General features: G+C 38.7%; 2 protein-coding genes across 3 annotated transcripts; both read right to left on the reverse strand.

The window, feature by feature from the left end:
• Positions 1–2,090: 2,090 nt before the first annotated feature.
• LOC114557371 (C-C chemokine receptor type 3-like) lies at positions 2,091–3,030 on the reverse strand. The gene has a single exon (XM_028580802.1). The coding sequence runs from the start codon at positions 2,925–2,927 to the stop codon at positions 2,091–2,093; it is 837 nt and encodes a 278-aa protein (XP_028436603.1). The 5' UTR covers positions 2,928–3,030.
• Positions 3,031–14,281: 11,251 nt separating this feature from the next.
• On the reverse strand, positions 14,282–25,543 carry LOC114557891 (C-C chemokine receptor type 5-like). Of its 2 annotated transcripts, none has more exons than XM_028581595.1 (3): positions 25,434–25,543; positions 18,387–18,461; positions 14,282–17,975 (listed from the first exon to the last, which is right to left on the reverse strand). In XM_028581595.1, exons 2-3 carry the CDS (start codon positions 18,449–18,451, stop codon positions 16,865–16,867), a joined length of 1,176 nt encoding a protein of 391 aa, XP_028437396.1. In that variant the 5' UTR covers positions 18,452–18,461; positions 25,434–25,543; the 3' UTR covers positions 14,282–16,864. The 2 variants fall into 2 exon arrangements, with proteins under 2 accessions (XP_028437396.1, XP_028437397.1); XM_028581596.1 differs by lacking the exon at positions 25,434–25,543 and adding an exon at positions 18,552–18,604.
• Between the last annotated feature and the right edge of the window lie 1,187 nt (positions 25,544–26,730).

Consider the following 26,730-nt stretch of genomic DNA (forward strand, 5'->3'; position numbering starts at 1 on the left):
CAAGTTTTACCATTTTTAGTGGGAGATTTCATTAATAGAGAAGACCAGTTTTGGCATCTGTTCATTTTGTTGAGGGAAATCTGCAGCATTATCTTTGCACCTGTTGTCAGTGTTGGGCTTGCTGTGTTTCTTAAGCAGCTCATCATAGATCACCATACGCTTTACAAGAAGTTGTTTTGCGAAATCTAATTCCGAAGCACCATTTTATGATACACTATCCAAGAATGCTGTGTTTGTTTGGACCTCTTTCTCACTTGTGGTGTATGAGATTTGAGTCAAAGCATAATCCAATGAAAAGGCAAGCGCATGTGGTATGCAATTTCAAAAATATTGCCAAAACTCTTGCTTATAAACATCAGGTTCAACAAATGTACAATTTCAAGCTTGGTGACCCATTTTGTAAAAAATACAATGTTGACAATGCCTTTCCTGTGAACATTGGTGCTTTAAAGAAAGCTGCTGTTATACTGGAGGGACTTAAATCAGCCCTGCACACTGATTTCACAATGAGTAGCATCATTTATGTTACACATTCGCTGACTGTAAATGGCCACACGTACAGGACTGGATCGGTGCTGCCATTAAAGACACAGCATCACGGGGAGCACTTATTTGGAGAGATCGTTCATGTTTTACCACAGGGAGGGGTATTCTTCTTCCTCATCAGAGTACTTGAAGTTAAGTACTTTGACGAGCATTTCTATGCATATGTTGTGCAAAAAACAAAAGACTTTGAAATGATCAATGTAGATGATGTTGCAGATGTTAGGCCTCTTGACATTATGTCAAATTTTAGCACTGAAGAGCTCTATCTCAATCCGAGGTATAAGATTTTGTAGGTGCTTCTGTTGATGATGATGTCATGTTCAGAATTTACTTTTAAAAACATGGATTTTTGTACTTGTGTTATATATGTTTTATTACAAATGAATGTAATGCCTGTTTATATTGTATTACAAATGAATGTAATGCCTGGTTCATATTGTATTACAAATGAATGTAATGCCTGGTTTATATTGTATTACAAATGAATGTAATGCCTGGTTCATATTGTATTACAGATTAAGGTAATGCCTGTTAAATTTTGAAAAAAAAATTGCTTTTTTAAAAAGGGTTTAAAATGAAATCTTAAATAAATGACTAATTAATGTATTTTTGCTTAATTATTTTTATATTAAAGGAAACAATAATTAATTTACACACAACTGACACTTTTATGTGTGTATCTGGTGTACACATGATTTACACACAATGTGTAGAACTAACACATTCATGTGTTAAGCTGCATAACACAGCAAATGTGTAAAAGTGGTTTACACATTTGCTGTGTTGAATTTAACACAACATGTGTTGTCCCTGAGCACACTCTGTAGATGTGTTAAAATTCAACACATGTTGTGTCATTTTTAACACATCACTTCTTAGAGTGTAAGGCACCGAAATCCACTGTCCGGTATATAACGGTCGTTAAGGCACCGGTGCCATATTAGCACCGGATCAGTGCAGGTGCGATGGATCGCGTACAAACCAATAGGGTGTCGTAATGGTATATGTTAATACTTCTCATCCAACCACAATCAAATTCACTCTATCTGGATAGCACAATTTATCTGAATAGTTTTTTTTTGTGTGTTTTTTTTTAACAATAACAAGCCGGAATGAAAACAAGCCAAACTGAAATAGCTATTTTTTAAATGTAAGGAGTAGAAAGTACAGATAATTGCGTGAAATGTAAGGAGTAGAAGTAGAAAGTCTGCTGTAAAATAATTACTCCAGTAAAGTATAAATACCTAAACTTTCTACTTAAGTAAGATAATTAAGTATTTGTACTTCGTTACTTGACACCTCTGATTATGAACCTGAAATGAGCATAATATGGGCACTTTAAGCTGAAATCAGATAATTTTTGTGGTAGTCAGCTATTTTTGTTGAATTGTCAAGGTTTTTCTCTTTTTTTGACTAATTCTAGCGAGGCTACACTGAGGAAATCGGTTGTATGATCATAACAGGCTGCAAATCTCCAAGCAATATTACCAGTGAGTCACTCCAAATAGATTCATAATCTGCTCAATTAATTGTTGGATTTCTTATCATGACGAACACATCCTCATGACATCCATCTGACACAGCCTGCAGGGAGCCCTGTTTATCAACCTTAGCAGGTGCCTCCTGAACTTCTCCCCAACAAACACATACAGGATGGGGTTGAGGCAGCTGTGAGAATAGGCAATGGCCTCAGTGACTTGTAAAGCCAATCTGATGGCTTTGCTGCTTTCACATTCTGTATAGATGTGCAATAGCTCCAGTGCTTTGAAGAAGGATGCAATGTTGTAGGGGATCCAGCAGCAGAAGAAAACTACTACCACTATGAGCACTAAACGGATGGCTTGTTTCTTGGATGACGGGCTGTATAGCAGCCTCCAGACAATCTGTGAGTAGCAGAAACCCATGATGACTATCGGGACAAATAGACCCAAAAAGTTCATTTTAAAAAGGCTGAAGATGCTCCAGATGTGAGGGTTGGATGAAGTGGTGTCGTCATTCGAAGTTGCTGTGGGATATACAGGGTAGCAGAAAAACTGAGTCCCATTAATATTCACAACAGGCTGCTCTTTGAGGAAGATCATTTCAGGGAAAGAAGCCAAAAATCCAGCCACCCATGTAACAGCCGCTGCAATCATTCCAAAGGACCTTGTCTGTACTCTCATAGCGTAAATGGCCTGTACTATAGCCAAGTACCGGTCAATGCTCATTAGAGTGATGAAAAAGATCCCACTGTAAAAACCAATATTATAAATACCAAGGACCGCTTTGCACATAGTATCCCCAAACAGCCACTGGTCCCGGGCTTGGTGGGCTAGGAAGGGAAGGGTACACACCAAGAGAAGGTCAGCAACAGCCAAGTTTAGGAGGCACACGTCGGTCATGCTGCGGAGACGCACGCCACAAGCAATGACCCAGATGACCAAAGAGTTACCCAGAAGGCCCAGGAGGAAGAAACTGGCGTATAGGGTGGGAATAAAATGGGCCCCATAACGCTCATATACACACCTCCCGAAGTTATCCTCAGGGTAGTCATAGTAACTGTAGTATTCTGGGAGGCTTACAGTGATGCTACTGGTGAAGGGTGCTGTAATAGATCTGGTAAGAAACAGACAGAGGAACAAAACCAGCAAGGGGAAATGAATCATTAGGATGTTCCAGTTATTTCAGGTCAGCTACCACAATCTTGCTTAACATAGCTGTTGGGAGTACAATACAAATTGAAACCTTTTAAGTAAGATAAGTTGCAATGTTAAACAAAAGCAACACAAATAATGTAGTTTTGTTCTTGCAGCCCAATTCAGAAATGCATGTCAGTAAAATAGATGGTAGGGCAAAATACATATTGGAAGTAAACTACTAGATTGAAACTGAAATGCTTAGCTAGCTGCTTATAAAAGGTCTTATACTAGGCTTGAAGGAAAGTGCAACAGTGGAAGCTAAGGAGGCACAGACTGAAAAAGAAGCCTCATACAGTTTATGACAAGTGATTTAAGCATTAAAAAACAAAATATAGTGGTATGTGTGTAAACTGTAGGTTTAATCTTACCTTGGTAAGTCTTTTGGATTTGTTTTTATTCCACTGAAAGCAACAACAGCAGGGTGGTTGTAGCCATGGTGAGCTTCCTGGAAAAAAAAAAAAAAACATGACCTACTTTCTGAAGAAATAAACACTAGAGCCACACAGATCAGATTTATTTTTACAATTTAAACACAGTTCAAATGTTTTTGAGTTTTATTGCAATGTTGATATGGTAAATCCACATTCAATAATTGGTTTGTTACCCATTGATGGTAAAAAAAAACCAATATCTAATCCAGTGAATTTCTGTGATTTATTTAAATCCTTTTTTATGCATAGATTTGTTTTAGATACATTTTTTATTGATAATAAACCGGTAAACTGTCGATAATAGTACAGGTTTAGACTTTTAAAAACATCACAAAACCGTATACCTCACAAATAGAGAACAAACATCCCCACCCTCCCCCATCCCATGGAGTTATGCATAGGGTTTTTGAGTATATCTTATTCAAAAGTTGATGCAATAGTCGTACCAGAGCTGAAAGTCCAGTGCCACATACATGCAAACCAGTTCTACAGAAATCAAGTATATTATGAGTTACTAGATGCTAGAAAAATTCTCCTTCCTAGTGAGGTGCCCAGGGGTAATCTTTACCAGATGCCTCAACTGGCTCCTTTCGACACAAAGGAGCAGCGGCTGTAGTCCGAGTTCCTCACGGATGACTGAGCTTCTGACCCTATGTCACAGGAAGACACCAGCCACCCTCTTGAGAAAACCCATTTTGGGCACTTGTACCTGCAATCTACGGTAGTTATTTCGGTCATGACCAGTAGATCGAGAGTTGTGCCTTCCAGCTCAGCTCTCTTTTCGTCACAATGGTGCGATAAAGCGAATGCAAACTTGACATCTGAAGCGTTTAAAGACTTTTTTTGTCCATTGTTTATTTCTAAAGAAACACAACAATGTATAAAAGGCTCCATTACCTTGTATCTCACGTTACGGCTCCGTAGCAGATGTTTTTATAAAAATAGGCTAATGATTGTGTCATAACCACGCAACCTACTGTCGCATAGTAGAGGAATTACCGTACAGTACAGGAGAAGCTCGCAGGCTGTTTCGACTTACATTAGCTGTTTAAGTTTAATAACTAATGGTAACTAGCATTTTAGTTAGCAATAATTAGCCTGTGCCCATGTTATCTCCTTAGGACATTCTACCAGAAACATACATTATCTGTCCTGGAATTGTTACAGTGAATAAAACTTGTATAATCCAAAACTGCCCAAAAAATTACTAAATGGGTGATTTCTCTGAGTTGCGCTTTAAAGGAATATGTAATTTATTAGGTCCTTGGATGTTTTATTTTTAATTAAAAATAGTTTATCTGTGTTTTTTGCCCCCAACGGTGCCTTCCAGGCAGCACTGTCTGGAAGGCACCGTTGGGAGGCACTGGTTATGGTTATGGTTAGGGTTAGGGTTATGGTTATGGTTAGGGTTAGGGTTAGGTGCCTTGAAGGCAGCGGTTGCAGCGCTGCCTGAAAGAAGCAGTTGGGGGCAAAAAACACTGTCGAGGTTAAAAACACTTTTGAAAATTACAAATCCTGAAATTTTAAATACCTCGTCCGTAATTTTGTTATTCTGAAAACTGTTATTTAGAAAAAAAATCAGTATTCATTAAAAGTTTAAGTTGTTATCATTTACATTAATTGATAAAAAACATGAAAATGTTTTCGGTCAGCCCTGTCACGTTACATAAAAAACAACATAAAAAGTGTGTAATACACCTTTAAGGTTATGACTCAGAGGACGTGACATCATTTTACTGAGTTGATGCTGACACTGATAAAGGGTGAGTTTTTCTCAATCACTTTTATGATTTAAAGCTTGTTTTTGCATTTATTTTGAGGAGGACGAGCTAAAGGGTAATGCGCTGTCACACTAAAATATCCTAGAAAACAATGAAAGTTTTGGAAAACCAAAACATGTCTAAAAATGTTACTGAAACGCCTTGCTTACAAGCTAACAGTTTTGATGCTAGGAAGCTAGCATGCTGAGTAATGGCAGTGAAAATGGCCTACTGTCAGGTCCTGTCACAGCTGGTAACGGCCCTGTGTGACACTATTTTATATATATTATTATATTGGCTGAACATGACCATGTTAGTCTCATAACATTTACATTAAAATAATAATAATTCCAAATAGGAATACTTACTAAAACTTAATTAAAGAACATAAAACATAGATTTTTCTGCATCAACAAAATCCATAAAGTCTATCCTGTCATGTCACGGTCAGTCCTGTCACGGTCAGTCCTGTCACACATCACATTATGATATAAAATTGGACTATTTAAGAAATTATTCATGAATTAATCTCTTTAAATGTGTACATGAAGGCGGTTGTATGTATCTACTACTGCATATTTGTAAAAATCTGGGATGTAAAGGAAGATTTTTTACAATCGTATGAGTAGCTGGCGGTTATTCTGTGCTTACCATCCACTAAATTTAACCACAAAGTCACATATTTCTTATATGAGTTACAAAACCATGTCAGATACAATCAGGGGAATGTGATCAATAAGAAAATGCGTTTTGTATCAAAGAAGGTCATTAGGAAACCTGTCTGTGACAGGGCCTGACATTTTACGGGGTGAAAAATGTCTTTTATTCAGGCAGACAAACATGCTGAGATGGCACGATATGTGTTTCTCATAGCTTAACATGTCCTTCATATGGCTTAATGTTCAGATTAAAAAAAAAAAAATCTTTTTCCTTCAACGATTTTTAGAAGTGGAAATGTACCTTTGGAGTATAAAGACATTCTCCGTCTCTGCAAGATTGGGAATGATTGAGATTTCTCTTGGCACAGCTACCAGAAGACTTCCAACTTTCAGACAGGTTGCTCACGTCACATTTACATCCTCTCTCTCAGTTGGAGGCTGCGCAGTAACGCTCAGCCCTCACCAGAAAAGTCCTTCTCATCCTTCATTGGTCTCCGTCCAGAGCAACGGGATCTGTTGGTCCATTATATACTGTCTATGGTCCATGGACAGGAGGGGAGGATTGACTCCTTCCCCTTCCCCCTGAACTCTCAAATCCCTGTGATTGGCCAGGATGAACCTTCTGGGTGGGCAGACTGAAACTTTAAAATAATCTCTTATCTGAGAAACTATGCTTTCTAGCCTTGGTTTTTTCGCTTGCTGCTCTTTGTTCTGCTTTTTTCTTTATTTTTTCTTTATTCATGCTTCCTTCCCTTTTGCTATTTTGGGTGGAAGCTTGCTCTTTTCTAGTTTGAAGTTGTATTTCTACAAAACCCTAACAGGAAGTGACTTGCTATCCATTTCTAAACACAACCAATCAAAATGCTACACTTATTTACCAGGGCACACACACACTCCTCACATTTGCAAACACATTATGTCATAACTGAACACTAACCAACATTGCTTTAGTATAGGCCTATACAAAGGTCAAAGGTCAGATTACCTGTTTTGAACAATGGATGCCAACAATAGAAAGAGAGTAAGAAGAGTAGGAGGAAGAGACAGGAGATAACAACGAGGAGGAGAAGGAGGGAAGAAGAGTAAGAAGGAGAGCCATTTCTGATGAGATCAGGGAGAGAAGCCCATCTTGAGTAGTTTTATGGTGGCGTCCATACTGCATGCAACTATCTAATGACTATTATTATACATTACTAATCAATCAGACTTTGTTCTGCATAAAGTGCATACAATTCTGTCACCCCCCCCCACACACACCCCCCTGCCCCGACACACAAGCACGGACAAACACTCACAACACACACACACACACACACACACACACACACACACACACACACACACACACACACACACACACACACACACACACATATTCTTTATTCTAAAAATGATATCTTTGGTTTACATATGTTTATACTTTTGTTTTCTTGTTTCATGCAACATTGTGCCATCTTACAAACGTAACGTTTTGCCCAATAAATATTTTCTGTTTTACAGTTTTTCTCAATTGTTTACACACAATTACTGGTACTTGAGACACAATGAGCACAACATGTAACTCATGCACCAACCCCCTTAACCAATTCTGCTAAACTACAAGCACAATTTCTGCTTTACACTCAAATTGCAGTTCTAAAACACACGTTTTTCAAAACACTACACACAATTTCTCTGCATTTGGCACAATTTTCATGCAGAAAATCTCTTGTTTTCACAAGAAACACACTGACATTCAAATATGACCACTGACTCATCACATGGGCAAACACACATCACACAGTTTTACAATTAGCAATCAGAGCTTTAGCATAAAAGGGCAACAGGTGAGCACTTCTGTTTTGGAGCAATGGATGCCAACATTGGAAACCGAGGCAGAGCCAGAGGAGTGAGAGTAAGAGGAGGACGACGGGGAGGACGAGGACGACGAAGGCCAAGGACCGTAATCTCTGATGAGATCCGAGCCACTTTGGTTGATCATGTGGTCACCCATGGTCTAACAATGAGGGAAGCTGGGCAAAGAGTACAGCCAAATTTGAGCAGGTACACTGTAGCATCCATCATCCGGACTTTCCGAAATGAGAATAGGTAAGAAATACTGTCACTAGAAAATTGCAGTACTACATATCAAAACAGTACTTAGTGAGTACAGTAGTACAGTATTGCCTGTGGACTGTTCTGTAGGACTGTAAAAATAAAGTATGTTTCAAGTATTTGGGAAATGTATTCCTACTTTGTATTTACAGTATTTTACTATTTGTTTGACAGAACTGAAAGATTACCAACACAAGGTGGTCGGGAACGTCTTCTGTCTCCTGAACAGGAAACTGAAATAATCAACATGATCCTAGAAAATAACGCCATAACATTACGGCAAATAAAAAGAAAAATACTAGAAAACAATGAGATGTTTCAAAATATTGATAGGGGCTTATCAACACTGGACCGTGTCTAGCGCAGAAATAATCTGAGGATGAAGCAGGTCTACAGGGTGCCATTTGAACGCAATTCAGAAAGAGTCAAAGAATTGCAACATAACTATGTGCAAGTGAGTCCTATACAATCCCACAATTGATGCATACTCTCAACACTGTATAGATTATACATATTTCAGTATTGTAATCATAATGATTGTGCTCCACAATAGTGACCACTCATGTCTATTTCTGATCTTGTTGTGTGTTTCAGAGAGTCCTCGAGCTAGAGGTGGCTGCAGTGGAGCACCAGTTCATCTTCATTGATGAGGTTGGATTCAAGGGAACATTACAATGTGTGCAGCGATTACCCGATTTTTTTTTATTACGGTATTATTTTATGTAACTGTATACAGTAAATTCTTCTGTTGTTTTGTATGTAGACCACTGTATGTGCAACTTTGTGTTGGTTTGGAATGGGATGTACATTGTTTTTGTGGGAAAAATAAAATATATTTGTTACCGTGTATTTGTGTTTTCTGAGTATAAGAACAATATTCTCAAAATTTTACAACACACTTATGTACTGTAATGTCTGTAGTAAGTGTAACACTGAACCAAAAAAAAGGCCTAAGTCATTATGATGAATGGAGAAGTGTTTTCAGTGTTTTAAATTGAGCACATCAGTGTTCAACTGGTTCTTATAAATGTCTGTTCATATGATGGTTTGTGTGTGTCATTTGAAAACAAAATACCCTTTTGAGAAGAAATAATATTATTTTGAATGTAAAGTTTAATTTTGCAAGAGCATTGAGGAGTTTTGCCCATTGTGTGTGTGTTCTTTGGAATTGTGTGTAGAGTTCTGAGAATATGAGGCATGCTTTCAGAAAATGTGTGTAAACAATCGATAAAAACTGTACTGTAAAATTACATTGGTTTTTACAGGTGCACTTTTCAACCACTTTCAGCATATTTACTTTCACTCTAGAACATTGTAAATGTAGATATAAGTCTATGATAGACAAAAGAGCCTTAGATTTAGAACAACAGTGTGTACATGGTATATCCAAATTTACTATTATGAAAAAAGTGTTTGCCATTTGATGCAAATGCTTCATTTTGAGATGTGTTTATGGTATTTTGAATGCAGTGTTTCATTTTGAAGGAGATGTGAGGCATTTAGCATTTTGTGTGTGCAGTTTTAGGAATTGTGTGTAGAGTTTTGAAAAAAGGAGACATAGTTTTGAAAATGTGTGTAAGCAGTTGGAAAAAACTGTAAACCCTGTACTGAAGAGTTACCGAGGCCAAAACAGGGCCCGTGTTTTCAAAACACTACACACAATTAGCACAACCACACACCCAATTAGCAAAACACTACAGATCGTTTGCATAATTAAACACTCTTGTAAAAACTACACACTTCTGTTTAAAAACCACACTTTGTTACCATATGAAACACGCACGTTTCACATTACTATACTCTGTTTGCACGAGTTACACTCTGCTGTGATAAATCTAAAACACTTTTAGCACTTCTACTTCCCTATGATTAGAGTAGGCTACCATCAACAAAGTACAAATATAATGTAAATTCACCAAACACTACACAAGACCAATGTTGACATGGAGATTCATAATACTGTAACAAAATGTCACTTTACGTATTGTACTGTAAGTTTACTGTAAAAAAAAAAAAAAAAAAAAAAAAAAACTAGACATTGTCTCTTTGCCTAGCTGGATCTGGCCAGAGAATTTCATCAACATCGCAGGCAATGTTGTTATTAGCAAGACACCTTGGAAAGAAACATCTTGAATGACGAATCCATCCTTGCATTGCTGCTACCTCCATCTGGTCACAGCCTCCTCCATGGCTTGGATGAGGGGTACCTCAGCCTGGAGACGGAGATCATATACCTTCCACCGCCATGCCGAGAAAAACTCTTCTATAGGGTTGAGGAATGGAGAGTATGGTGGAAGATATAGGTGAAATGTGGATGTTGCTGAAACCAGTTCTGAACCAGAGCAGAGTGGTGGAAAGACACAGTGTCCCAGACAACAATGTATTGCATATGATCGATTTGATTTGCTGCTGTTATGTTGTGCAATTGGTCCAAGAATGTAAGTATGAGTGCTGTGTTGTAAGGGCCCATATGGGCATGGTGGTGGAGGACCCCATTCTGTGTAATGGCTGCACAGAGTGTTATACACCTGATTGGTGTGTCTACAATTAGGCAAACAAGTGTTTGCACACCTGATGACTGTGTTGAACCAATTGGTTGGACGGTGCGGTAATTTTGGCAGTCAGTGCTTTGGTATTGCAAGGAAGTGACTTCATGATAGATTTTTGTTTGTAATGTATGTTAAGTGTGTTTAGTGTTTTGCAAATCACGGTGTAGAGTTTTGCAACAAGTGTGAGGTAGACATTGTCTCTTCGCCTAGCTGGATCTGGCCAGAGAATTTCATCAACATCGCAGGCAATGTTGTCATTAGCAATCCCCCGTTCCTTTTATACTACTCGCTACAGCGGAAATTGACTCGCAATGTAGGTCAATGGCAGCCGATTTGCGTTGATATACACGCAAAAATGCGATTATGCGTCTTGATAACACGCAAAAACGGAATACAAATTGGCGTGTCATACATACGCCAATTCCTGAGATCAGTCTGAAAAAGTTACACAAGTTGGACTACATTAGGCCTACAGTTACAAAATGCAACATGTGTCATGCGCCACCCGTTTCGCACGCATCACACCGGTGCTGTGTATTGTGAAGCTTAAGTGCAACATGGAGCTTGAGGATTTAAAGAAAAAAGAAAAACAGGAGAATTACCTTTGAGTAAGTTTGGAGGAAAGTCGGAGGTATGGAACCATTTTAAACAAGTCGTGGGCAGTGACAACATATGTGTCGGCTTTATCGAGTGCATTAAGTGTGGCACGCTGCTCGCCTATGACAGCAAATAAAATGGGGACTTGGATGATGAACAGACACATGAAGCAGGCTCGCCGTGGCAGAAAAGATGATAGTCAGCCTTCAATGTCCTCTTTTGTTACTTCTCCAAGCATCGGCTCCCCCTGAGGGCAAGGCAAGCCCTCACAGAGAAATACGTTCAGGTTTCTTCATTCAGATCCATTTGTGATCTGTTCCATTCTGAATAAACAGCGCAGTTTACATGTTTTGCTCTTGCTGCATTATTCATTAAGATAATTCTAAACAGATTTCTGTAGTTCAAACAACTCTGAATTGTAGTTGAGAATGTCAGTTATAACGGCCCACGTATTAAAAAAGGGTTGAAATCGGGCTCGGCTCATAATTCCAGGTAATGTGTCGGGCCGGGCCGGGCTCGGACACAACGTGCACGGGCTCGGGCTGGGTCGGGCTTGCTTTTTTGGGCCCGATCTAAGCTCTACCTCGTTCAACCGTACCTTTTATATTTTGTAACTTCAATTTGGCAATTCAGAACTAAGCTGTTGTACCTGTTGATTTGACTTGCTGCTTCTCAGGTAACAGTCATCTCATCTGTTTGTTTATCAGGTCTCACATACCAACCTACCAATAGATAGCTGAAACATTCCTAGTCATTTATAGCCATAGCTTTGTGTATCAGTTTTCCCTTTTCCTCTTGTTTTGTTTGTAAAATGTTGTTATTGTAGTGTTTAATACTTGTAACTGTAGTAGTATATTTAATAAATGTGTTTGTAAGCAGAGAAGTAAACGTGTTGGTGTTTTTGCATGCTTGCATCTCAGTCATTAAAGACCTATACTAGACTATTACTAATTCTAGCGAGGCTACGCTCAGGAAATCAGTTGTATAATTCATCATAACAGGCTGCAAATCCCCAAGCAATATTACCAGTGAGTCACTCCAAATAGATTCATAATCTGCTCAATTAATTGTTAGATTTCTTTTCATGACAAGTGCATGATGTCACAAGACTGCAGTAGAAAAATTAAATCTTGTGGATAAAGTTTAAAGGTCCCATGACATGGTGTTCTTTGGATGCTTTTATATAGACCTTATTAGTGGTCCCCTAATATTGTATCTGAAGTTTCTTTCCCAAAATTCAGCCTTAGTGCAAAATTACAGCCACTAGAGCCAGTCCCACAATGAGCTTTCCTTAGTATGTGCCATTTCTGTGTTTGTAGCTATTGAGGAGGAGAGAGGGGGGGGCAAGGGGAGGGTGGGGGTGTGGCCTTGACCAACTGCGCCTTTGCTCGTTTGAAAGCCATGATGTCTCTCTCTCTCATGGGTGGGCCAAATTCTCTGGGCGGGCAAAGCAGAGAAAGGGGAGGTAACCTTGCTCCTTATGACCTCATAAGGAGGAAGATTCCAGATCGGTCCAACTGAGCTTTCATTTTCTCAAAGGCAGAGCAGGATACCCAGGGCAAGGCAAGGCAGCTTTATTTGTATAGCACATTTCAGCAGGGCAATTCAAAGTGCTTTACATAAAAAATGATAAAAAAAAAAAAAAAAAATGTAAAACAGATAAAATACGAGACTAAAAGTTACAGTGCAGTATAAGAAATTAAACATTAAACAGAAGTTTAAACAGTTAAACATATAAAAGCAGATAAAATAGGAAATTTCTCTTTATATTCTTATATAGATTGTCATACAGTTTCAACAATGTAACTTCAGTATAACAAATGAACAGTTAAGGGCCAGGCCAGGTTAAGTTACCCAGGGCTCAGTTTACACCTATCGCCATTTCTAGCCACTGGGGGACCATAGGCAGGCTGGGGGAATGCATATTAATGTTAAAAAACTTCATAAAGTGAAATTTTCATTCCATGGGACCTTTAAAAAAGGGCCAAAATATAATCCTCAAATGGAGATTCATGCAAAAAAAAGCAACGTATCAGTGTTAAGAATAAGAATATTTATTTGTTTTTTTATAACAATATTTTGTTAAAAATAATATGAAACATTAAACATAACTTCAAAAAACAACAACAGATGCTACAATATGATGCTTCTCTTTAGAACAGAATAGAGACATAAACATTTAAACAAATAATTACACACAACAAATAAGTTACACCTTCAACTAATTAGCCTCAATCAGCCACAGACTTTATTAGACAGCACCTGTGCACACAGCCCTTCCCTTTGTTCAAACCACATGGAGGAATCTTTGCTGCTGAAAATGCTGTGTCTCCTGCCTTGTGTGCATTATTGAGCTATGTAAGTTTCATACGTTTTTACTTTGATGAAATGAAAGTGCTAATGTAATTATAAGGCAAGTGCCAATCTTGCATTCCTTTCTGTTTGTGCCGTTAAGGTGCTTTTATATTGCTTCCTTTCTGTATGTGTGCTGTTTAAAGGTGCGGTTATATTGAACAGTTGAAATTGGTTTGCATTGCTCATTTGAGTTACCTGTGTAAGAAATGTTACCTTGATATTACTTGGAATAAAAAATTGTGGAATTAAAAGTGACTGAACTGTCCAGTTAACGACACCTCCACTGGTCTCAAGCCAGCCATCTACACATCTCTCTCAAACGTCCTTCTCAGTAACCGTTGACAACAAATCGATTGATTTTTGCAGTTCTAAATTTAGCCAATGATAATTTTGAAACTGCCCCGCCTGGAAATTATGGTTTGCCTTACTGACTGCGCTAGCATTTAGGGGCCACTCCGTAAATTCAGGTGGATTTTCGACCAGTATACTACTGTCATTAATGAGACTGTGTACTTTTAAAGGGGCACTTCACCAATTTTACATGTCAAAGTCAGTTTATTACTGAAGGTTAGACCTTGGGGTGTGAAAACAGTTGCATGTCTTGGCTCTGAGTTTTTTTTTGTTTTTTTTTTCACCAAATAATTTTTTGGCATTTTGTCATTATCTGGGCTACGGTAAGGAAATGCCTTGAGAGGGGTGGGGGGGGAGAATGACGTGCAACAAAGGTAGCCAACTTCAATCAAACAAAGGATGTGGTAGTTAGGATATGGTATGCATAATATCCACTTGGCTAGTCAGTCTGCATGATAGAATATAGAGTATAATGATTTGAAAATGACTTGTTTTGGTGAAATGCTGATTAATCTCATTAGAAATTTTGCAGAGATATTTCCAAAATTTGATAGCAAAATGCAAATTTGTTCACAGAGAATGCAAATGTTAAACTGACAACATATACTTCTGCTTTCTAACATGTTGTGGCTTTCTCTAGGTTGAGGTGAGGTGCACATCTGCTGTTATCGATGCTTTGAAACTTGCAATACTTGGAAACGGGCGGATCTAGAAAAATATTCATGGGGTGGCGAGAGGGGGGCAGGAATTTTTGAGGGGTGGCAACATATGTCAGACGTATATGTACTGAATTTAATCAGTTATCACAGTTTGATGAGAAATAGTATGTACACACTACAAAAGGGCACAGGCTGCCATTTACAAACTCATACAGACACACTTTATCTCATGCAATCAGTGTCCTGCATTTGAGGTTTCATTTGAAACTGTTCTTATTAGGAATAAGTGACCGTACAATGTGATCTCACTTAATGGGAGATAAAGAAGTATGATAGTGTGAAAGTAAAGGGCATTATCACAGGAAAGGCATTGAGTTAAGACCCAGGTGATGAGATGATGTGGCAGATGTGTGACAGGGCAAGCAAACTGTTTTTGACTGTCAGAGAGGCAGCGATGCAGGCAGCATTTGTACAAGATTAGGAACTGTCATTGATTAGTTATAACCATCAGACTGTGTTAACACACACTAACATTTTAGCCTGGGAGAGGATTTTTAGGTTCATTTGTTTATTTTTTGTTTTTATATTTATTTTTTATATTTAATCTGAGCAATAGATCTAAAATACATTCTACACAAAATATAAAAACTCATCTCCCCATCTCATCACACTTTCACACTGACAACTTTCCCTAAATATTCATATTTAAGCTTTGTCATTTGTTGTTCTTATTCATATCTAACTTGGTATACTATGCATCAACAATTTCCATACCGTGTGGACCAGCTTGACAGGAGATGGCTGGCGATGGCCCAGGCACTCTGCTTTCCCTTTCACTGTCTGAGCCCTGCACGTTCTCTTGTCTCTCGCTTTCTCCCTCCTCATCTTGGCGATGCTCTCCCTCCATATCTTCACCGCTGTGGTGTTCTCCACCTCCTCCTGGCCCTGGTCGCCTTGGCCTTGTATTCTGTCTCGGTCACGTTTCTGTTGCCGTTTTCTCTCTCCTTCCACCTCTTCTCTCTCTCCTGCCACCTCTTTTCTCTCTCCTTCCACCTCATCTTCTCCGTCTACCTTGCTCACTTGTTCATTTTCTATTTCTCTCGCCTTTCTCTTTAGAGACAAAAACTGAATATGCTACCTTTCCTCTTCATTTCTGTAAGATTAAAAGTAACAATGTTTTCCTTGATAGACGTTGAATCAATATTAGCTTTTGTAGCCTACTTTACACAGAACAAACGTCAGACCCTAAGTAACATTGTAGCCTATAGTTGGCGAAATAACGTTCTTCAACCTGATTTTTATCATCTCAAAATCAGCATCGCAACTATGCTAGCACTGTGCTTTCGTTATAATTTCATTTCTTGATAGATGGTTAATCCGTTTTGACCTCTTTCCTCCTGTGTCTCCATTCATCGCGACTCCTGGCTCCCTCGCTTTGCACCACTCCGTTTTCCAAACAAAACAGTCTCTCTCCACTCTGGCGTCATCTTATGCTGCATTCACCGCAGTCGGACATTGGAGACGCACGCTCGTAAATTGTCAAATTGGCCATAACTTTTACTGTAATTCTTTGCTGCCAACTAGGGTGGCAGCAGGGATGGCAAGGCTTTCTTTTAGGGTGGCATTTAGCCATTCTATTCCATTCTATTAGCCATGTTTCGCTATTTGTTTTACTTCTCTTACTGGTGTTTGACCTGCAAGGAACTGGTCAGCATCTGAGTTTGTCTCTCTAAAAAAAGAGAAGACAAAATTTATTCCAAGGCTATTTCTGACCTACTTTAAAATTGCAGGTACAATCTGCTTCATCAACTCTTTTAAAGATCTGGTCTATCGGAACCATATTTACAGTACATTTCCATTGTACATTATTATGTAGTCTATAGAACTTATAAAAGTATAAAGATATATATATACCTTTACTTTTATATACGGTTTGTATTACTCTATTACATAATCATACCATGTATTTTGTCATATTCTTACATTTTTCAAAACTCAAAATCAACCTAAAGCCAATTGTGAGTGAAAAATGAACTGAAGTCCTAAAATAGCCCATAAGAATTCAGAATTAGCAAGAATTGTTTCTCAACTTCACTATTTGACTTCACAAGAAATTCCCTCATTGTGGAGATGACCACACAGACAGAAATAACAACCCACCTTTATACAGTCTATGGAACACACTTTACACAGCAGTGCTCCTCTCGTCCAGGCTGGTGGTCTGTGAGTAGACTGACCAATTGATTCTGTCCTGGGGTATGCAGACTTTGACCATCTGACACAGCCTGCAGGGAGCCCTGTTTATCAACCTTAGCAGGTGCCTCCTGAACTTCTCCCCAACAAACACATACAGGATGGGGTTGAGGCAGCTGTGAGAATAGGCAATGGCCTCAGTGACTTGTAAAGCCAATCTGATGGCTTTGCTGCTTTCACATTCTGTATAGATGTGCAATAGCTCCAGTGCTTTGAAGAAGGATGCAATGTTGTAGGGGATCCAGCAGCAGAAGAAAACTACTACCACTATGAGCACTAAACGGATGGCTTGTTTCTTGGATGACGGGCTGTATAGCAGCCTCCAGACAATCTGTGAGTAGCAGAAACCCATGATGACTACCGGGACAAATAGACCCAAAAAGTTCATTTTAAAAAGGCTGAAGATGCTCCAGATGTGAGGGTTGGATGAAGTGGTGTCGTCATTCGAAGTTGCTGTGGGATATACAGGGTAGCAGAAAAACTGAGTCCCATTAATATTCACAACAGGCTGCTCTTTGAGGAAGATCATTTCAGGGAAAGAAGCCAAAAATCCAGCCACCCATGTAACAGCTGCTGCAATCATTCCAAAGGACCTTGTCCGTACTCTCATAGCGTAAATGGCCTGTACTATAGCCAAGTACCGGTCAATGCTCATTAGAGTGATGAAAAAGATCCCACTGTAAAAAACAATATTATAAATACCAAGGACCGCTTTGCACATAGTATCCCCAAACAGCCACTGGTCCCGGGCTTGGTGGGCTAGGAAGGGAAGGGTACACACCAAGAGAAGGTCAGCAACAGCCAAGTTTAGGAGGCACACGTCGGTCATGCTGCGGAGACGCACGCCACAAGCAATGACCCAGATGACCAAAGAGTTACCCAGAAGGCCCAGGAGGAAGAAACTGGCGTATAGGGTGGGAATAAAATGGGCCCCATAACGCTCATACACACACCTCCCAAAGTCCTCCTCAGGGTAGTCATAGTAACTGTAGTATTCTGGGAGGCTTACAGTGATGCTACTGGTGAAGGGTGCTGTAGTAGATCTGGTAAGAAACAGACAGAGGAACAAAACCAGCAAGGGGCAATGAATCATTAGGATGTTCCAGTTATTTCAGGTCAGTTTATTGGATCTTTCAAGTAAGATAAGCTGTACTGTTAAACAAAACCAACACAAATAATGTAGTTTTGCAGCCCAATTCTTAAATGCATGTCAGTAAAATAGATGGTAGGGCAAAATGCATATTAGAAATAAACTAGCCTACTAGATTGAAACTGAATTCTTAGCTAGCTGCTTATAAAAAGTATTCTACTAGGCTTGAAGTAAATGCAACAGTGGAAGCTATGGAGGCACAGACTGAAAATGAAGCCACATAGAGTTTATGACAAAGTGATTTAAGCATTAAAGAGAAAAATATAGTGGTATGTGTGTGTGTAAACTGTAGGTTCAATCTTACCTTGGTAAGTCCTCTGGATACCTACTTGTTCCACTGAAAGCAACAGTAGGGATTGTTGTAGACATGGTGAGCTGCCTGGAAAAATAAAAAAACAAACATGAATAGACTGATCTCCGCTAAAAAAAATCTAGTTGGGGTGGCGGATGGGTAGAATAGATGACTTACCCCAGCAGAGCGGGGTTCACGTCCCGTATGTGGTGTTTGTTTACTATTTTTTTTTTTTTAAATAAAGCCTTCCCCAATGTTCTTTTCCTAAACCCAACAGTTTATTGTTTTCTTAAGCGTGTGACGCTGGTCACCTCCGTGTTTTGTCGTTTTTTTGTGTTACTAAAGCCTTTCCCAACGTTCTTTTCTGAAACTGAAACTTTAAAATAATCTGAGAAAACATGCTTTCTAGCATTTTCGCTTGTCTTCCTGCCCTTTTGCCATTCTGGGTGGAAGCTTGCTCTCTGCTAGTTTGAAGATGTGATTTGGAAATTAGTAGGTGAATCATGAGTTAAGAAACTAGGAGAGATTAAACCAGGAGCTCTCTTCCAATTGGAACTTTTAAAATCCGGACCGACCGCTTTACTAATCAGATCCAGATCCACACTCCAGCTTCTCACCCCAGCACAGGGGCGCCAAGGGGGAAAAGTCATAAAGTTAGGACAATTCCAAGGGCCCATGACTGACAGGGGCCCCAAAAAATGGGTAAAAACTAATATAAAATGATTAAGTAGTAGTATGTATTTCAAATATAATAATAAAATTAATGATCGCTTTGTTTTTACTTGTTTTGGGCAGTAAAAGTTAAATATCCCCATTGACCAAAAAGTAAACATCCATATTGACCGACCACCCCCTGTATCTGCATTAAATGGTTTGGTCCTGCCTTAGCGCACTCAGTGACGGTGTTTAGTTGCAGTGCAGCCAGTAAGTAGATGCGCCAGCACTACCTACAGTGACCACAACGTTGCCAAGTAACGTTAAATTAAAATCTGGTTTTCAAAAAAGGAAAGAGAAAAGAGAAAGGAAAGACAAAGGAAAGGGTGTCAAACTGTAACCCCGTTTTTCACCAAGAAAGGTGGGTAGCCTATAGCCTGTGAGTGGTATTAACCTGTTGGCTTAATGTCTCTAGCAGTGAACGTCAACTGGCCAAAGCTTTTAGTCTGGCCCGCAGAATAATCATGAATTCACAAAATGTAAAAAGGAAAAAATGCGTTCTGTTTATCATTTCAAGCATTTAGAGCAAAAACCCAGCCCCCTGTATTTGCATCTCTATTCACATGCCGGGATTCTACAGCGATGCCCGAGCTCCACACACACTGCTGAGCCGAGATGTGTGTGCGTTAAAACACACACACACAGCTGAGCCGAGATGTGTGTGCGTTAAAACACACACACACACACAGCTGAGCCGAGATGTGTGTGCGTTAAAACACACACACACAGCTGAGCCGAGATGTGTGTGCGTTAAAACACACACAGCTGAGCCGAGATGTGTGTGCGTTAAAGGAACACGCCCATTTATTGGGAATTTAGCCATCTTCTAACAGTAAACAAACCGGGAACTGTAGTTCCCGGTTTGTTTACTGTTAGAAGATGGCTGTGTCTCATGTTACGTCATTTTTTGTACACGCTGTGACTATACAAATCACAACATGTAAATAGGAACATGTTGGCGTTATTTTGTCACTTTTGTCACAATTCGGAGCAGTAGGCTAGTTGGAACCAGTTACCTGCAGGATCTGTGCTAGGCTAAGCTAATGCTGGAACCGTCAGACAGCGTTACAGCACGCACGGAGATGAGAAGGGTATGTATGGACTTGTCTTACTCTGGGGGTTACGGTGAATAAGCTAAAGTCCCAGTAAGTTGGCGTGTTCCTTTAAAACACGCAGCACCTGACTGGGAACGATACAGAGAGGATTAGCTACCAACGGCCGCTGGGGCAGATGAACTCACGCTAGTTTCTGTAAATAGGCTACAATTAAACCTTCGTGAGTAAAAAGTCAATACTTATCAATGCACTCACCTGTGTAGACCGGCATCAACATGTAGAAAGCGATATTTCAATCTGCTCGGTCTGCTCAGTCCACTCTTGTCCACCACGCTGTTTTACGCAAACGCAGCTCTATTCTGCAAATAGTGAATTTTTACAAACGAGCTAAAACAAAAGCTGTCGCTTTTTAGTCTGACTGTTTATCTTAGTTTACCGGGAATCTGTAAATTTGGACAAATTCTTGTGAACCTCGCTGCTGGCTGAACAAACCACTCTTCGCTGGAGCGGTAAATCTATGGAGGTATTATAAGTGGCTACTTAATATGCACGTGAATGACGCGATCGTTATGGTCGAGTTCTTCATTCTTGATGATGATGATGATTCTGGTTGTATTATTTTGCAACAGCATCTTTCATTGCAAATGAGGCTTACATGACGAGTGCATAGCCTGCTTATCAGTCCATTCATCATTAAAGCTGGGTTTTTGGCTTTTCCACATCAACTTTTCCCTTCAACCTCTTTGACAGTGACATGTTTACCTGACAACAGCCATTTCTTTCTGCAAGCATTTTCCACCAATCAGGACGCTGCATACTACAATAATGTTTCCATAATCAGACTCCTCAGTGAACTGCCTACTAGTCTGAGATCATTTTCTAGTTAAAGAGTCAGTTATCATTATGGAGTTTCCATGTTTTTTAGGAGTTTGCTCACACTAATATATGTAAAAAAAAAAAAAAAAAAGAAATGTATATAGCATTAATTCCGTAAGAGGGAAAATTTCAAACAAGAATAGGCGTATTAGGTATAAATTCATTTTATTTCAAAGTCCGGCCCCCAGAGTGTCTGCTTGGAAAAATTCTGGCCCTTGAAAAAGTGTAGTTGATGACCCCTGGTCTATAGTGAAATAAGATAGCTAGCTACAGACTAGTGTTGGCCTACATTTAATCACCATTTAATCAGTGCAGGGAAATGTTTAGCAAGATATTCATATTAAATCATTGTCCCTGCCCCTTTTAGCAGACTTAACAGATGAGTCAGCAGCACCCCAGTCTTCCCCTAACTGTGCCCCTCCATGTCCCAGTGAAGAAGGTGAGCAACATTGTGTTCAATGACATGCCAGTTAGCATCATTGCAGGGAGTCTGTGAGGATTTCTCTGTCTCTCTCTTTTTAACATTACAAAAATGAAATATGTTTTAATGACAGAAATTCAAACACATTAATAACAATTTTTTTTCTCACATAATGATCATTATGAAATAAAAAAATAAATTAAAAAAACCTACTGGATGCTGGACAGTTGGAAACAGTGAGTAGCTTACCTGAGCCTGCATGTAAGATACAGACAATATTAAAATAATCCAGTTTAATACGTTCATTTAGATTGAATTATGGAATGAAATCTATAGATAGACTTTATTATTCCCATCATGAAGGGCAATTTATTTGATCAGATTTGCATCAAATAGTGAACTGCATACTAGACTTGCATACATGTCCAAATCACCAGCAGTAAATATTGTGCTAGTACTAGTATTGAACTACAAGAAGCAAGACAGTTGCAATCCTTTAATTAGAGTTATGTAAAGCTTTTGATGGGACAGTTAAAGGCCGGTTACACACTGCCGGCGTGGCGTGAGCGTGGCGTTTCTGTTGCGTGTCAGCTGCATGGATGTTTTGATGTCTTTACACACCAGAAACGTGTTTGACGTGGCATTGCTGTTGCTAGCCTTGTCTGGACACATGTAGGTTTCCCGTTGATAAAATGAAATACCATGTAAAACATAAATATATACTGATTTGATTACAGCAAAGACAACGTCTGCAGTATTGACAGCAAAATAGGCTAGCCTACAGAATATTTTGTTCTGTATTGACAGGTGTTTTTTTATTACATTCATAGATCTGCATTTATATCAAAACCTAGAGGCTTTCAAACATGTCATTTATTAATATGCATTTGTGTCTAAATGACATATAAACATATTTTCCTATTCTATTTTGCCTGGAAACGCTTCCAACACGCTCGTGTCTCGTGTGAAAAATAGACGTCGATCCTATTTTCAGCAGGCACGCATCTCGCAGGCAGTGTGTAAGCTCTGTGTGCGCGGCTGACACGCTCGTGCGACGCTTCCAGTGTTTAACCGGCCTTAGGTCCTAGAGATGTGGTGACAACAGCTGCACAGAGGGGGCCCAATTTGATTTTTTTTGTCGTGGGGCCCAAAATTCTTGGCGGCGCCCCTCCCCGAGCCCAGCACATCTAACTCCATTGTCCATTGTGAGAAGCCACCCCAAGGAGAAGCCTGTATTTCTACAAAACCCTCATCAACTTGCTTAAACCCTGGTACCTTTTTATATTTGTAACTTCAATTTGGCAATTCAGAACTAAGCTGTTGTAGGCTACCTTGTTGATTTGACTTGCTGCTTCTCAGGTAACAGTTATCTCATCTGTTTATCAGGTCTCACATACCAACCTACCAATAGATAGCTGCAACATTCCTAGTCATTCATAGCCATAAGCTTTGTGTATCAGTTTTCCCTTTTCTCGTCTTGTTTGTAAAATGTTGTTGTTGTAGTGTTTAATACTTGTAATTGTAGTAGTATATTTAATAAATGTGTTTGTAAGCAGAGAAGTAAACGTGTTGTTTTTGCATGCTTGCATCTCAGTCATTAAAGACCTATATGCCACTAAATCATAAGCTTTATAACAATCATAATTCTTGATAATGTCAGTTCTCTTTGTCACAACTTAATGATTCTGCAAAGGCGTGGTCACCTGTAGATTATGTTTTGTAACGGCATAGTCCATCGTTTGTGCACATATAACAGTTTTAGTTTTTTTTTTTGTTTTGCCAACAACAACCAAACCACACAGACATTTCAGTCCATATACATGTGTGATAGTACAGCATATCAAGGGATTTTATGGTGTATCTTTTACCAGTACATGGGTGTGTATTAAGTGTCTGAAGAGTCAAAACATTGGGCAGATAGTGTTAATTTTGTCACTTATTTAAATTATTTTTTAATTTAGTTGTAGTGTTAGTCTTGTGCCAAATGTCCTTGTTAGTTTTAGTCATATTTAGTCATTCACGTATCTTTTTTTTTTTTTTTTTTTTTTAGTCAAGTTTTAGTCGACTAAAAGTCGTGATTTTAGTCAAGTTTTAGTCTTTTTTTTTTTTTTTTTTTTAAATTTATTTCTGAGATTATTTCTGATAACCATTTCAGTCAAATAGTTATGACACATTCTGATTTTTTTTTTTTTTTTTTTTTTTTTTTTTGTACATAAAATGCGACCAAATATCGAGCCTCTTCCTTATTTCACCAGTAAATTCCTGTTAAACGACAAAAACAACCATTGGATGGGAAAAAGGTATTTTACAATAACATCTAACAACTGAATATTCAATCTCATAATGAAAAAGTAGAGACGATTGAAGACGAAAATTAAGTGAGATTTTATCTTTTTATTTTATGCAAAACATTTTAGTCTGGTCTTTTTTCGTCAACAATGCATCTTAATTTAGTCTTAGTCAGCGTTTTTGGACATTGGTGCAGTCCCGTCATCGTCTCGTCTTGGTTATAGAAACAAAGGTCGTTGACGAACATTTAGTCTCGTCTCGTCTGACAAAATTAATACTAGGGCAGAATGTGCAAAAGTTATCAAGTGATGCATGGGGAAGATATTGTCCTGGCTATGCCTGCTAAATGTGATTCGAACGAAAATATTATTCTGGATAAAAGTCTCTCTGATAGACCAAGAAAATAATAATAATAATAATAATAATAATAATAATACATTTTATTTATAGGTGCCTTTCAAAGCACTCAAGGTCACCTTACAAGAAAAATCAATGTACTAAGTTAAAAACACAGTACAGGGCATATTTACAAAGCAAAAAAAAAAAATCAGAACAACAATTGATATATGTATGTGTATATATATATGTATGACATATGTACAGTGATCAAAGAGAATCAGCCAGTTTAAAAAGGTGTGTTTTAGATGAGTTTAAAACACACCTGGAAAGAGAGTCAGTGTTGCGGATATTCGGGGGAAGGGAGTTCCAGATGCAGGGGGCTGTATAGTAAGGTTTAAGTTCTTTCTGATTTCTAGCTTTAGTTAGAAACTTGATGACAGTAGTGCTGTTCCTGCACAGTTTCTGGTTCGCGATTTTGTAGGATTCCAATAAATGGTTGTCTCCGTACTGTGCTGTCCATTAAATGCTGTTTCATTGGTTGTAGAATTGACTGACGACCATCAATGCATCTTTTTTACATAGCAATTTTGAACAGATCAAAGAAGCAGTGGGATGAGAATTCCTGTAACACTTTCTATGATGCCCATATCTATAATGCATTATAAACATGGCTACTGAGAGTAACTTATAATCACATTATTATGCATTATAACAGTAATCATGTTTTATAAAAGATTAGTACAGGTATAGTATAGTAAGTATAGCACACTATGACCCTTGCAAGAATCATGCTGATCATGATCTTTATAATGTATTATAAAACGATCAAGGAATATTTATGAGTTTTTAAAAAAAAAACTATTATACAGTGCTATAAGCAGATTATAATGCATTATAAGTATTTTTACAATGCATTATAGACACGGGTGTCATAGGAAATGACTAAAATACTAAATTTCCTCTCCCAGGGACCCACACAACTTACCTACCCTATGTCCTATAGGGTAGGTAAGTTGTAGTTATATGGAAACTTAACTGAAAGTAGTTCTTTTCTCTTATTGAGTTCCTTTTTAAAATGCAGACTCAGTATAACCATCACTGTGTCTTTAAAAGCCATTAGTAAGATAAAGTGCATTGCACATTGAATTCAAATACTTGAAATATATTGTGTTAATAATAAACCTAATTACTTATTGTAATAGCTGGAGTAATAATGACCTCATGTCTAGAATGACTCAGAGCTACAGTTAAGTTAGGTTCAGTGGTAGTCAATTCATTTCAACACCTGTTGAGCTTTTTATCCAATAAACAATTGTACAGATATGTCACATAATGCATGTTAATGTAAAAACAGACAAACTTTACCTGCCAGCACTGATAACAAGATAGCTGATCGTTGTAGTTCTTCTGGATCACAAGATGCTTATGTAGACGGCCAGATCAAATCAATTATCAGCAATGCACCCAAGCTCATTATGCATTGTGTACGAGAAATGACAATTGGTTTACACACCACGGAAGATAAGGTGTAAGGCGTGCAAAATACACCTTCCCCTACCCAAGCTTTAGGTGGGCTTGTGGGCTTGCATGTGAAATGGCTTGTTACTTCCTGTGAATGCTTTCGAAACGTTCATGTTAAAGACCACAGTGACTGCGGATTATATACCCAGAACCACAAGTCCACATTTGCAAGCTTCAAAAGATGCAATATGACTCGGACCGGGCCTGTAGGCACACACAAATTGCAGTTTGCAGAGCTCTGCGTGCATGTTTGTGCGTTTATGCATTGCAGAAGTGATACCAACCATCACTGCAGTCTATCTAGTTATATCAAAACAGCACAGTGTATAAGAAGCAAATTACTTTCTTTGTAGGATAAAGTTCTGACTAATATCTAAAGTGCAAATTGAGATGTGACATCACGTTTTTCAGATCTTAAAATGTTTATGTATTTTGATTCAGTCAGTAGCTAAATTGTAGGCCCCGATGACCATACACCGGCTCCTTAGTCAAATATGTTTTTGTTATGACACAGGGACTCTGCTCTGCACACTCAAATACTTACAAGCTGCCAAGAATGACTGCGTAAAAAAGATTCATAGTGATGCAATGCTGTGTCAAGATGTCACGATTGTAAGATTACACGCGCATGCCAGAATGGTTTAAACTTACAGATCAATGGCCTGTTTTTCTCACTTACTATGAAAAAGGCAATCAAGTTTACTTTCTTTATTTTACTAAAACAATATATTTACACGCACACGCGCGCACGCACGCGCACAAACACGCACACACACAGCAATCTTTGTAGCAAGATGTGTTTATCATACTTAATAATCTGATTTTACGGGTGTGTTGGAAGTGTCTGTGGTGTCTCTGTGGCTGAAATTCCCTCTGCTCTGGCCGAAGTACCTAGTCAGCACATAGCCCAGGCTCTTCCTAAACTTTTCCCTTGCGATTGAGTAGATGAGTGGATTTACACAGCAGTGAGACAGTGCAACGATCTCTGCAAAAGCAGGCACGACATTATGGGTGGAAGTCGAAATGTTTATTTTTCAAAACTATTTTAAAAAGCTGGTTATGTCTGTTTTGATGTTTCTGCGCAAGTTCAGCAGACAGTGAGGTTCTGGATCGGATGTGTCATTATGACAGGTATTCTAGG

This window comes from Perca flavescens, chromosome 6, assembly GCF_004354835.1.
Source record: "Perca flavescens isolate YP-PL-M2 chromosome 6, PFLA_1.0, whole genome shotgun sequence".
NCBI classification, from domain to species: Eukaryota; Metazoa; Chordata; class Actinopteri; order Perciformes; family Percidae; genus Perca; species Perca flavescens.

Bases quoted from the DNA above. Each gene is read 5' to 3' on its own strand.
- LOC114557371 (XM_028580802.1), bottom strand. From the start codon at position 2,927: ATGACCGACGTGTGCCTCCTAAACTTGGCTGTTGCTGACCTTCTCTTG.
- LOC114557891 (XM_028581595.1), bottom strand. From the start codon at position 18,451: ATGTCTACAACAATCCCTACTGTTGCTTTCAGTGGAACAAGTAGGTAT. The intron at 17,976-18,386 runs GTAAGATTGAAC...GTTTCTTACCAG, and splicing joins TATCCAGAGGACTTACCAAG to ATCTACTACAGCACCCTTCA.